The following is a 13,238-nucleotide window of genomic DNA, read 5'->3' as shown; positions in this document are numbered from 1 at the left end:
AGGGGTCAGAACCACTTTGCACTCACTTCCTAATCATGAGTTTAAGCTGGAGTTTCCAGAAATGAAATACTAATGATTAACAATTGATTAGTCCAGCTGCATCAATCTCAGGTGATTACCTGGAGAAGTGATTGCAATTTGTGCTTTTGGATTGCCGACAAAGACACCTGTTTTTAGTTCCCATCGTTTTCGTTGTGTTTTTTCCCCCATCTCCATGACATTAATGCGAGGCATCTCCTATTCCGAAGGGATGCACATGCACTTTGCTTTTTAATTTACCATGACAACTGATTTTCTTCTTCTAAATCATGTTTTAGAAACATAAGAAGAAATTCCTACTTTTACTTGCCATCTTGCGAACGGCTCATCGCCAGCTACAAAGTGCACAGCCTCCGTCTCTGCAATGTTCAGGAGAGGAATCTGGCAGTCAACAGCCTTAGAGCTGAGAAAATCTGCTTGTGTGGTTTCTTGCTCTCTTGATATCCATTCGCCGTTGAGATGCTACAGTTAAACAGAAGGAGAGTGCAGAAACTGAGGGCTCATACAAAGAAGTTCCAGTTGTCAACATATGCTTATATTTCTAATTAATAAGAGAAGGCGTTTACAGATGGTTTATTAAAAGAGGTGATGTTGTTACTATAACCACAGCAAAGAGCCATCCATGCTGCTCTGTGCATGCAAGCGGCCTGTTGCTTTAGGAAGTAATTTTGGATGAGCAGCTAGGATGAGCATGGGGAGGTGGTGGAGCAACACTGTGGCTGCTCCTAGAGCTCTGCAGCTTGAGTACCTTCTGACACCTTCAGGTAATGTTTGCTGCTGATCTAGACTGACTGCATCAAATGTCACTACTTGCTCAGGGCATGTGATATTGCAAGTGAGCAAGGTATGCTAATCTCAGATGTGTCTTGTTAAGAATGAAAGGGAATCAGGCTGAACATCTTTTTATGAGGTAGGTTTATGAGATGAATCCACATCTCTTGTCTGTGCATGCAGCTGTACCAAATAATTCAGTCCTAGCATTGCCCTTGTATAGTTGTTCATAATAAAATTATAGTGTTAGCAGAAGAGATGGGTTTAATAGTCATTAGAACTTGTGACTTGGTATTGAACTATTGGAGCTTATAACTGTGTGGAGGAAGCCTTGTGTTTAACTGCAACACTTAGCATTCAAGCAAGTTTAAGAAAACAACTGAGCATATGCATTGCAGATGTACGAAATGAGAAATAATATTTGTGATTTTGGGCTTCACTGGACTGCAGTGTAGCTGAACCAAACAAGGGTTAAACAAAACCCCACAGAACAAAGTTGGCAAAATGTAGCTTTGCATTTCCGAGGAATCAGGAAAGGGCTGTGTTTCTTCAGCTCCCCCCACTCATAGCAAACACATTGGCAATGGGATCTGCACCCACTGTGGCAGTGGGAAGGCACTCTGTACTGCTCAGGGTTGAAGAGTTTAATATGAACATGCTGCCGCATGACTGTATCATCAATACTTGATGAACCCATGGGAAGCTGCTTACAATTAATCTGGTGACTTCACAGTGCAGATGGGGAGAATCCTTGAAGCCAACGCCAAACACTCGGACACGACTGCAGTCAGAGGTGCGAATGTCACATAGGCCCCTGTTCTCCAAGCTTGTGATTTCCAGAGTTTGCTCTGAAATGACAGAATGTTTTAGACAGTAGCACATGCTGTTCATCTCTGGTTTATCAGAGGTTTTGTGGTTGTTTTTATGGTGTTGCTTTGGCTAACCCTGTTAAGGCGTTGACTGGGAGGATGGTATTTATGGCATGGTGTGCAGAAGCATCAAGGTGGGAAGTGGAGATATCTGAAGATGACTGAGCCACCAGACTCCTCATAAGATGAAACGGCTGTGTAAAAGGCATTCTTTTTCATTTAAGAAGCTGTGGGTATAATAAAAATAATGGTCCTCAAAGGAATGCTTGCTTTGAGGGTTAAGTCTTTAATGGGTGAAACTCAGATCTGCGCAGTGTCAGTACAAGTATCATGTACCGCATAAGTTCCCCTTAAATCCTATTTTGAGTCCTTAAATAGGGTTCAAGTGATGTACAAGTCCTGTCCCCCTTCTGAGATTGATTTTCACCCATTACTGTTCTTAAAATGTTTTATGATTGTCAGATAAAGTTTCACTTGTATGCTGTTACACTTCAGGTGTTCATCATTTAAAGTTGCTCTTTGCCTTCATACTGGAGTTACTTTACAGAGTCAAAATGAAAGGTCATTGTGTAGCAAAATTCACATCTGTATGTCAGCCAAAGTTTAATTGGGCAGATGTTCTGCATAGGCTCTGGGATAGTACAGCATTAGGGAGGTCTCTGACACCTTGTCAATATCAGCAGTCTGTCAGGACCATGGCCTCATGTATTCCTTGATAACATTTGTAGTTCTCATGGTCAGGAGAAGCCGTTACGATGACAAACAGTATAAAACAGAAGACTTGCTTCTTGTTTCCCATACAATATTTAACAGCAGGAGTATGACTGGGAGCCCTGGGAGGCACGGCACACTCCTGCATGGTGTACCATGAACTATTTGCCTCCTGCATGGCAGGAAGAGGCCACAGAGCTTTTCTGGTTCCCTGCTCCATCACCATTGCTCTGGCAAAACAATATTGCCTATCAGTCTTCTCTGAGCTGTAGCTTATTTAAAACATAAGCTTAATGTTTTAATGGTACATTGGCTTAGTTCTGATTCAAGGGGCAAAATGCCCTTAGCTGAGCTGATAACCTTCCCCATACCTCTCTATTTAGGGCTCTGCCATTCACGCTGTAAGTAGGATGAATGCTGTTTAAACATTGCCAGATTGCAGCCCATAACAATATAGCTGCATGACTCTCATTTTTTTCAGAGAAAGGAAAGGAAGCAATATAAACATGAGAAGTAGTGAGATTTTTTTTCTGTACTTCTAAAATGCTTCTAGGTTTTTGTTTTTTTTTTTTGTTTGTGTGTTAGGTTTTTGTTTTTTTTTTTAGAGATTTTATTGCAGCAGTATTAGTAGCACTGTTGGACACTTTACAATATTTACAAGAAAAGAAATAGTTTACAGCTCACCAGCGTTCATGTTAGTTGTGAATTCCTGCAATGTGCAAAAATATTAATCAGATGGATAGAAAGGTTTTGATAAATTGCTTTCTTACGTGGTTAGTGCATAAAAAAATAATTAAAAAAGAAAGGTTCATTACTTTTTTCATGAGATTTTAATGTTTTCCCCTACTAGTACTGAAGTAGCTCAGATTGCATTAACATTTTCATTACCATTGCAGTTTTTCAGGCTTCTGTGGGTGAAGTAAAACCCTGTAACTTGGGAACGGGTGAGGCACAGGAATGTGCTCCAGCAGCCCTTCCTTCTCCAGGGCCAGGCTTTCAGGCTGGTTTCTTGCTGACGAGCTCTGCATGCTTTTGAGAGGGTTCCTTACATCTCTATGAGCATCCTGGCATTGCTGTGTTGGGGCCAAGACAAAATGACCCAGCCTCAGTGGTTTTTGAAATGACTTTGGAATAAGCTGCCCAGAGAGCTGGTGGTGTCACCAGAGGTGTTCAGGAAACGTGGAGGTGTGGCACTGAGGGACATGATTAGTGATCGTGGTGTGGGATATGGGAGGGGGTTGATGTATGGACTAAATAATCTCAGTGGTCTTTTCTGACCTTCATGATTCCATGATTCTATGACTTACAATATAAATAGAGAATTTAATATTTCTTTCACTCAAACCGTTGCATTTGCACTTGTGTGCAGCATCTTTAAGTTGGTCTAAATCTGGAGGAAATATGTTCCAATATATGTGGTGGGTACCTTCTCCCAAGAAGTGTGGGCTGCTGTGGGCTAATCAGGATGAAAAGGAGATTTCTTTGCTGGTGGAAGGGGTGACATGTTGATGTAAGAAGAATGCACTATGTGTTTGTGCAGTTTGATGAAAGTGGGAAGGAAGGAAGGGACTGATCTTTTGCCTGAGTGGGCTTTTTTCTGTTCCAGCATGATGGTGGAGGAGGCTGCATTGAAACTATTTCTCTATTCTGGCCAGCTGAAGATGTAGTGCTGATGAGGTGTTGGAGTCCTCTGGGTTTTTTGCAGGGAGTGCTGGGAGGAGATGGAGAAAGTCTGATGGAAATTTTATGACTCATTTTTAAACAAATGGATACTACTGCTCAGGCTTTAGACCTCAGTATGTGCAGCACATCACTTTAAAAAATGTTAATTACTTTTAATGTAGTACTTTTTGAAAATGAGACATCACGCTAAATGGGTGTAGGAATTTTAGGCATTTACTTTGAACATAATTTTCAATCTGTATCCCTCTGTCTTCCATTTTTTGCATATGTGAACCAATTTCAACTGAATGTGGAAGAGGAAATCAATGATGTTATCTCTGGAGAAGTCTCCTGGCAGTCAGTAATTGTATGGTACCCACCCATATCCTTGATGGGGAAAACTCAAGTAAGGCTGTTGCTCTTTGCTTCTGGTGTTAGTGAAGGGGAAATTAATGAGCCTGTGTATGACAAATGCTTGAGGACCACAGAGTTTCGTATGTGATAAGGAAATTAAATTAGGGAGCCTGAAAACTCCCAGTAAAAGAGCTATCATTAGTTCAGCAGAAAATTGGTGGGGGGTGAAGGCGAAAGTGGGGAGAGCTGGGGAAGCTTGCAGAGATGAGAGTAAGGGCAAAAGTTTAGGTACTCACAGAAACAGGAGGTCATGGAGATATGACAACCAACGTGTGATTTCCGTGCTGGGGCAAGCTAAAGAGGGAGGGGACAGTCCAACTCCTGAAGAGGGCTTTGCTTCATGTTACTTCTAAGAGCCCCCCAGGATCTTGGGTAATTAGATAGAAGCATGGATTGAATTTCACTTGATTGGTGATGTTTGCTTTGTGCAAAGCAACAAGCCAGCCTCATCCCATTGCTTCACCCACAGAAGGAATGTACTGGAAAGAGCAGCAAGCTCAGAGCTGCTGATGGTATATGCTCTTTCTGCAGGCACTTACATGAGTCAGACGAGGCACACAGGCTACGTAATAGATGTAAAAAAAACCTGCATAAATACCCAATTGGTTTTATAGGTATTTGCTGTGGTGTATTATATAAATGTGCATAGATATTGGAGTAAAATGTAGACATTTGACACAAAATCAAGAATTTTGTAAAACTGCACTTACTGAAATTTCAGTGATGGACAGGTATAGTTCATGTTTCATTTCTGCCTTTGATTAGAAATATATCCTAGCACAAATAAACATCCTTCTGCAGTGTTTGAAAGCTACACATGTAACTTTGGGCTGGAGCTGCAGACCTGAAATCAAAACTGGCAAGAAGTTTATTCAAATAATGAGAAGGGAATGGAGTGCCTCTTTTCCTTGCTCAGGGTGATAAATAAGCACCTAGATCATGAAAAGCAAATCAAGCACCATATCATAAGCATCAGAGATGATCTTCAAGTGGAAAGGAAAATTGCCCATGTTAATAGTCCAATACAATATTTATAAAGCAGGTTTTTAGAAGCAGGTGGATGCACACAGGCCAAGCTCACTTTGCTGTGTCCTGATGTGGCTGGTTGCAAGCCAGCCCTGTACTGGAAGTTATCAAGCTGTCTGAGCAGACTCCAGGACTTACTGGCATGGCTGTGGGCACCCGGATGCACGACCCAAAAGGGTCTGGCAGAGGCTGCCTGATGCTTGGTTATCTCACAGCTTGGGCAAAGCAAGTCTGAATCTGCCTCCTTTTGAATACATCCAAGACTATTATCTACATTTAGTGTGTAGGGTTAATTTCAGCAATCATACGCACAATTATTATATGCACTAGTTTGGAATTCATGATGTACCTAACCCAAAACTCATTCAAAAATCCTCCCTAAGAAAAAAAGGATTAGCTATTTTATTCCTTCTCAGGATTTTTGCACATCAGTTGTTTCTGTGGCTTCCAAATGAGGAGCATGCTTGTCACTGCTTGTAAAACCCAAAGAACTTGAGTTTATCCAAGTAGCAAGATATAGACCTATGTTCTTTAGATAACATGGACAGGACCTGGTTTTCTGCTTTGGTGGTCTGTAGTATCCAGGATGGATTGCAGCACATGTGTTTATTACACATGAGCCAAGCTTTGCAGTCAGGGTACATTTTGGATCATACTGGATGGCCATGTTCATGGCAAAAACCTGAGATCTGAACAGGAGCCTGAGAATCTATTCTGAAAGTCATCCCTGGTACATATCACATTTGACTGAATCCCATTTACCTGCCAATCTTTTAACTGATTGTTTCTCTTTAAATTTTCTGGTTCATCATATCAGTGATCAGTGCCAGGGACTGCAGTGAGAGCAAAAGCAAGCCCTGGCAGAGGGTGGCAAAGGCGTTTTGTGAGTACTTTAACTCCCTGCTTGTGAGAAATGGACTGCTTCAATTTCACACTGAAAGCATCCATGTGCTGCTACAATATGGTAGATTATTTTTGCTTTAGAAAGCTCACTGTGACATTTTATGTCTATTTGATCTCTTCTATTTTTAAAAGGCTTGCTAGCAATTTACTTCAGCAATGGAATAGGAAGAAAAATGTGCTGTTAACTATAGAATATTGCCTCTTTTCTAAATGGCCCTGAAAGGTGGTAAAATATAAGATCCGGTTGCACGTTCACAGTGCCCATTGTCATACCAAAGCAGATCTCATTGTCAGTCTCTTGAAGGCACTTAGAGCAGCACCCCACAGAGCAGCATTCCATGCAGTGATGGAGCTCCAAGGGATTTTAGCAGGAAGAGGCTCATGGGCATCATCATGGTCCTTATGGCCAAGCTAGTGTCCAATTGGTTGTTTTTAGTATTTTTTTCCTTCTTTACACTTACTGAGTTGGAGTAAGATCCAGTTATTATGAACATCTTTATTCATAGTTGCTTGAACATTATATATATATCTATATGTATATATATATAACATAAAGAAGGGGACATTCCCTTTTTCAGAGTCTGTTGTGATAGGAGAAGAAGAAATGCTTTCAAAATAAAGAGGCAAGATTTAGATTGGACATAAGAAAGAAGGTTTTTGCAATAAGAATAGTGAGGCACTGGCACCAGTGGTTCAGAGAGGTGGTGGATGCCCCAACCCTGCAGACACTCAAGGTCAGGCTGGATGGGGCTCTGAGCACCTGATCAAGCTGTAGATGCTCCTGTTCACTGCAGGGGAGTTGGATAAGATGGCCTTCAGAGGACCCTTCCAACTCAAACAATTGTATGATTCTATATAGTGATAGATTCTAGAATAGACTGTGGATAGCTTTATAGAAAATAAAGCACGATATAAGGAAGTTCTAGGTTTACACTTGGTTTTTGCCTTTGATCAATTTAGATTGGACCTGTAAACATTTATTAAGTTTTAATTCTATTGCTCATAAATTGTCTTGAGTTTGTTGCCTGTTGTGCTTGAGTGTGTGTGAGTATCTGAGGAAGGAGGTTGTTGTTTGTTCCAAGCTTTTTGGTTTTTTTTGGTTTTAACAAGATTTAAGACTGAAATTTCCTGCAGTGCCTGCAAACAGCATGGTTTAAAGAAGTTATACATATGCATCTGGATTGTCTGGCTTGGGTCAGTTTAAATCAGATCTGTAATTTTGTAAACTTTTCCAGCATTTAATTCTATGTACTTCAGAAAATGGCTTTGTTTAACTACGTTTTTCTGAACCTCTCTTGCTGCTTTGCATTAAAGCAAATAAATTAATCACCAGAAGAAACTAATCTCCGTGATCTGATTTGCAGGAAATGGTATGGATCACTAAGCATGCAACCTTCCATGTCCCTTATCATGAGGATTTGGTATCCTTTTAAAACTTAGTTTCTATTGACTTTGTAACTATCAGGCTAATAGCACTCTTACAGCTCAGCCAGGTCTGTGCTTTGAGTGGAAAGAACTGGGACTTAAACCTGTAGATTAAGGCTGGTATTGATGTTTGCCTTTTCCGATGTCTATAGTGTGTCTGATCTATCAAAAAATAAAATTGCTATGAAAAGAAGAAAAAATCCTCACAACTGACGTGAAGTCTGTCAGTCTCTGAGAACCACTCAGAAAATTCTAGGCAGAAATATGCTTTCTACAACAGAGAAAAGTCTGTCTCCATCAGTATAAAAGATGGCATAAATTAGAGGATATCAGCAGTAGATTAGCCAAGGGTCACTTTTCTTTTTTTAATTGTTTGTTTTGTAAATTTTGTATTTGTTAAACTGTAAAATTTTTATATTACTATGTCCTACCAGCATCTTGTGGTTGGAGTCAATAATTCTAAAAGTATGACAATGGTATTTTCAAAAACAGGCAAATCTTATATTTGAAGGATAATGTTTGAAAATTTCACAGCAGATAATCTCAATTCCATGGAAATTACTCATTATGCATTTATAATAACAACCACTGATGTTGCCTTTGTTTTTATTTTTTGTTACTAGTTAAATTATCAGCTAACTTATTTGCAATTAGGTTAGTAGCAGTAGTAGTTAACTCATGCAGATGAGGCCCACTTCTGTGTAGATGTCTTGGTGGATGAAATGCAACATTTCTAAATAACCATTTAAAAATATATGAATTTTAAATTTCCCTTATAAATTGGTTTAACAGGGAAAAAGCTGAATAATTGAAGCCAATAATATTACTTACTATGCGTTTTCATATTTATTCTTTAAACTATTTTTCCAGGATGATCTGGTAAGCTGAGGAAAGAGTTGGTTATTAAGAGCAGATAGTATCTCTCAAAATTAAGGTTTTCATATTCAAGTTGCATATAATCTCTTCTGGATAGTATTGATATCTCTGTGAAAATTCCTTCATTTCTCTAATGTCATCCTGAAGAATGTAAGAATATATTCATAATGTCTTTAAGCTCTAAGTAAAGAACACAGTCCCAGTGAAATTGAAGCAGTGTATTAAACAGTATTTTTGTGGCTGTGGCATATAGAGATCTGCATGAAGTATTCCATGCCTTACAGACATTATTACTGAAATGTATTTGATAGAAACAGTTGAGTTAGTTTCCAAACTGTAATCTAATAACACTGCCTCATTTACTGTCCAGCAGTTGTCAAATAAACAAGTACATATTCAAGGGAACGTGGGCAGCATGGGTACAGGAAATTTTTAGACATCCTCCCTCAGTGAGATAGATGAGAAACTCAGAACTGTAGAAACAAAAAGGACTAATCAATATGAGCAAAAAGAGAAAAGAAAGGAACTTTGGTAAAGAGACCTAGTTTTTCCTTGAAAAGGTAAAGTAATAGTGATGGTGACATTGCTAATACTGTATCCACCAAAGTCAGTGTAATTCTTGCAATGAAGAGGAAAATTAAGCCCAATGACTTCTTAATTGACAGAAAAAAAATTTTTTAAAGAATGATGCCGATTTAATAATTTCATCTTTTTTTTAGTAATAATACTTGCTTTTGGCCAGAAAAGTTTAATAGCAGCACTGTGGTGCTCACTGCTTCCGCAGCCATTTTTAATACAACTTCTGAAACCTAATTTTGAGAAATTGATACAAGTATTTGTCACAGTGCATTGCTTTTTCAGTACCATGTGAGGGGGTTTGCCCAATCAGCCAAAAACTTGGTGGTGTATATTTGCTTATTTACTAATCTACAGACCAATTTTATAAAGCAATCAGTTCCTGTGGAGAGGATCAGACAGAAATTCCATTATTTCAAGCATTTGTCTATTTCTGAAGCACTTATGGGGATATAAATGGTTTGGTTTTTCACTGAAGGTATGCCATACCAGCACTGCAGGCTGGCAGCAGAGGTTACCACCTCTACACTGCTGAGTACTATGTTTCTTTGTAGACTTCCTACTGATTTAAGGAATTAACTGTTTTTTGTTGAAGAGTCTGGTAAGCGTTCTATACTTTGTATAGACTAATTTATGCACAACAAGCTTCTATTGACCCAGTACACCCTAATGACTCCTCCTGTGCTACTGTGAAGTATCACGCCAGCAAAGCATGCATTATATGAGCTGAGGAGAAGCCATTTACTTGACAGACTAACGGCTCTTAAATAACCATAATGGCACCACGATCTGGAGTGTAAAGACCACTGAACTGATAGAAGTAGGAAAAATATTTATTACAAAGTCAATATGTTCGAACACAAAATCTGAAGAGCAGATGCTTGACTTAGACAACTGAAATCCACTATCCCCTTTCACCTCAGGATCTCAAAACAATTTAAACCTTTAAATGGCTCCTTCACGTTTCATCTTTAAGAACAGGAATTAAGCTTTAAAATCAAATGTAATTGTATAAACCATGAGATTTATCCAGTACTTATCTCATGAACCTGGAAGTGTTCAAGAAATGTATGGATGTGGCACTGAGGGACTTGGCCAGTGGCCATGTGGGGATGGGTTGGTCTTGGTGAACTTAGAGGCTTTTCCCAGCCTTTATGATTCAGTGATTCTAAATCTCTGCCTCTGGCCTGTAACAGCTGACCCAGCACTGCTACTCAATATAAGTTTATTTTAAAATAGTGTTTTAATTACAACATATGAAGAGTACTTGACTGAAAGCAATATGATAAATTACTAAATAAATAGGCCTATAAATTAAGATAGGTCTATACGTCCCACTGTTGTGGATGGGTTCAAGGGACCTGTATAGCTGTGGTTCACAGCCCTGAAAATGCACTCGGGATTCACAGAATTTATTAGTAACAATATCCAAATGGGCAGACACGTATTGTGATGTGAAGATTTTCTATCTGTAAGTGTGTGAGGTAAGTGTTAACTTTCCATCTTCTCACTGTCCTTTTTGCTCATTATTTCTCTTTGCTGGCTATATTTTTTTCGAGAACTTTCCACATAGAAATTTAAACTTCAAGTGTCATTACTTCACTGAAACTAATTTGTCCTTATTATTCCTCATTACCTTTTATCTTGTAATTGCTCTTTAGAGCTTCATACAATCTGCATATTACATTCCTCTAAGTGTGCTTTAGTAGTCCTGAATTTTTTTTATTTTTTTTTTATAATCAACATGGTCAATATATACAAACGGTAAGCACCAACCTGATTTGCTATACGCAGTAATTGGATTCTGCGTTTAATTACAGGTGGTAACGACATTTTAAGCACCTTATACAGGTGTTGGGGGGCGGGGGGGAGGGGAGGAGGGAGGTTTATGAAATGTTAAGCAACATTAAGAAAGTCTGAGCTTCTGGAGCAATGCCAAATTTCAGAGGTGCCTTTCAACTCCAAATTGCAGTTTTCATGGGAGGATAATTATAGCTCTGGCCACCTGGACCGCTCCTGCTTGAGGCAGGCGGAGCGAGGAAGTACGGCTGCCTGCAAGCCATGCTTTGCATCTTCCCTCTTTATCCTTTTTTTTTTTTTTTTTTCCTTTTAAATTATTCCAAATATGTTACAATTTGTATTCTGATCCCTAAAAATACCGCGTGGCCATCTTTGTTTTTAGTGTGTGTGTGTGTGTGTGTATGTTGTGCTGGTCAAAACCAGTGGCAGAACGCATTGTCATGAATTGGTAATGCAGCTGAAATGGGGTGACCTTGGAAAAGATACTTGAATTATATTGATGGCCTCCTTGATCTTGGGGGAGTTTTAATTCACATATAAAATTTCAGCCAGAGAAAATTAGACGGAGATTTGTTTTGGAGCTAATGAGAAAATATATGGCCAAGAAAAGGAGTTGCCTTCTCCTTCATTACTCCTGTAATGTAGGAAAGTAACTTTTTCCTAGCAGTGGAATTTAAACCTTAACATGTCCAAAAATAAACTTCTTTTTTTTGTTTCTTTCTTTTTAAAATACATTCATTTAAACTTAGACCATATAAAAAGAAAAGACATTCTGTCATATTCAAGACTTGGATTTCTTTTACAGAAATCGAGAGAGGCAGCAGTTTCAAATGTCCTGCAGAACCCTAAATAAGTTTTTAATTTCTACTCCTTTTCTTGCCTTCCTACACAACCTGTGCTTATTAGCAAAAAAGCCCAAAGGCTTATCCTGCTTGTGCCTGCTCTGTGAGGGCTCAGCGGATGGGTCAGGCTGTGTGAGCTGCCAGTCAGGGAGCTCAGGCTGTTCCCGTTAGAAGATGCAGCTTTATTTCCGAGATAAATCTTAGTTCTTCATCTCTAATAGCATTTTCTGGTGTGAAATACTGGCTTTAGTGACGTCAGCAGGACTCTGAGGACATCCAATCTTCTGAACTGTTATTTAAGAAGTACATCATTATTCTGCTGTACTGCAGTACTTTTGCTTGCAAATAGATGTTACATCATATGCTGTTCGAGCAGTACATTGCTGCCTGTGAAACGTAAAAAGGAGCAGATATCTTAAAAGAACATTGCCAATAAAACTCTGAAATCAAGAACAGCTAAAGGTGAAGCTCACACTGGTACTTATATCTTGTTTGTCTGTACTGAATTAGCTAGCTGACCTTTCCTAACCATTATGATGTCTAGGTGATTGAAGTGCCAGAACTCAAATTTTATTTCTCCTTGTAGGACATCTGACCTCTGTCTGGATGTGTAGGTTTCCTTTACATTGTGTTTCCAAGATCAGGTACTTTTACAGGTACATGGCTCCTGTATTGTTAAATAGAGGAATGGAGAAAATCTATTCAGGGTCACTCAGAAATGAATCCATAAACAGACTGCAATGCTTGGAGCTCACTATAATGCATCACATTGCTTCACTCTATGCCATCACAGCACTCTTCCTTCTCCATAGTCAACATTGGAACAAACTTCATAGAATCATAGAATCATCTGAGTTGAAAGGGACCTTTGAAGGCCATCTGGTTCAACTCCCCTGCAGTGAACAGGGACCCCAGAGCTCAATAATAGGTTGTTCAGAGCCTCATCCAGCCTGACCTTGCATGTCTTTAAGGATGGAGCATCCACCATCTCTCTGGGCAACCTGTTCCAGTGCCTCTAAGTTAAAGGAGTAAATCAACTCAGGTTCCAGACTCTAAAACTTTGACTTCTGGCTGCCCTTCCATGTAATGGGACTAACAATTGACAATCTCCATATTGTTACCACTGGCATTAAGGGAAATTTACACTGCCTTCCACGCATCTGTCATTTGGAAAAACTGAGGACTCTTTGGGTGATGTGCTCTGGGAAGATTCTTTTTTTACCAAATGATCAAAAATGTTCCCTATTTTTTTTCAGTACTTTATGGGAAAAAGATATAAAATTAAATGAAAGCTGCATTTAGTTAAAGAGCTGCTTTTAAATCC

At 39.2% G+C, this 13,238-nt stretch overlaps 1 protein-coding gene across 47 annotated transcripts in view; it reads right to left on the bottom strand.

Annotated features, from left to right (window-relative positions):
* The window catches only part of LOC122183568 (von Willebrand factor D and EGF domain-containing protein-like), a 290,489-nt gene that overhangs the window by 73,258 nt on the left and 203,993 nt on the right, over positions 1–13,238 (bottom strand). For all 47 annotated transcript variants that reach the window (XR_006180287.1, XR_006180288.1, XR_006180289.1 and 44 more), the window contains 2 exons: positions 1,522–1,658; positions 340–501 (listed from right to left, as the gene is read on the bottom strand). Coding sequence is in view for 44 of the 47 variants with exons in the window: in XM_042877646.1 (XP_042733580.1) it covers positions 340–501; positions 1,522–1,658 (299 nt within the window). In the remaining 3 variants the exon portion in view is untranslated. The remainder of the gene's footprint in view (positions 1–339; positions 502–1,521; positions 1,659–13,238) is intronic.

The sequence above is a fragment of the Lagopus leucura genome, unplaced genomic scaffold (genome assembly GCF_019238085.1).
Source record: "Lagopus leucura isolate 7727_CA_CO unplaced genomic scaffold, USGS_WTPT01 Super-Scaffold_100019, whole genome shotgun sequence".
NCBI classification, from domain to species: domain Eukaryota; kingdom Metazoa; phylum Chordata; class Aves; order Galliformes; family Phasianidae; genus Lagopus; species Lagopus leucura.
Note: the sequence above shows the minus strand (reverse complement) of the source record. Positions and strands in the feature narration are given on the sequence as shown.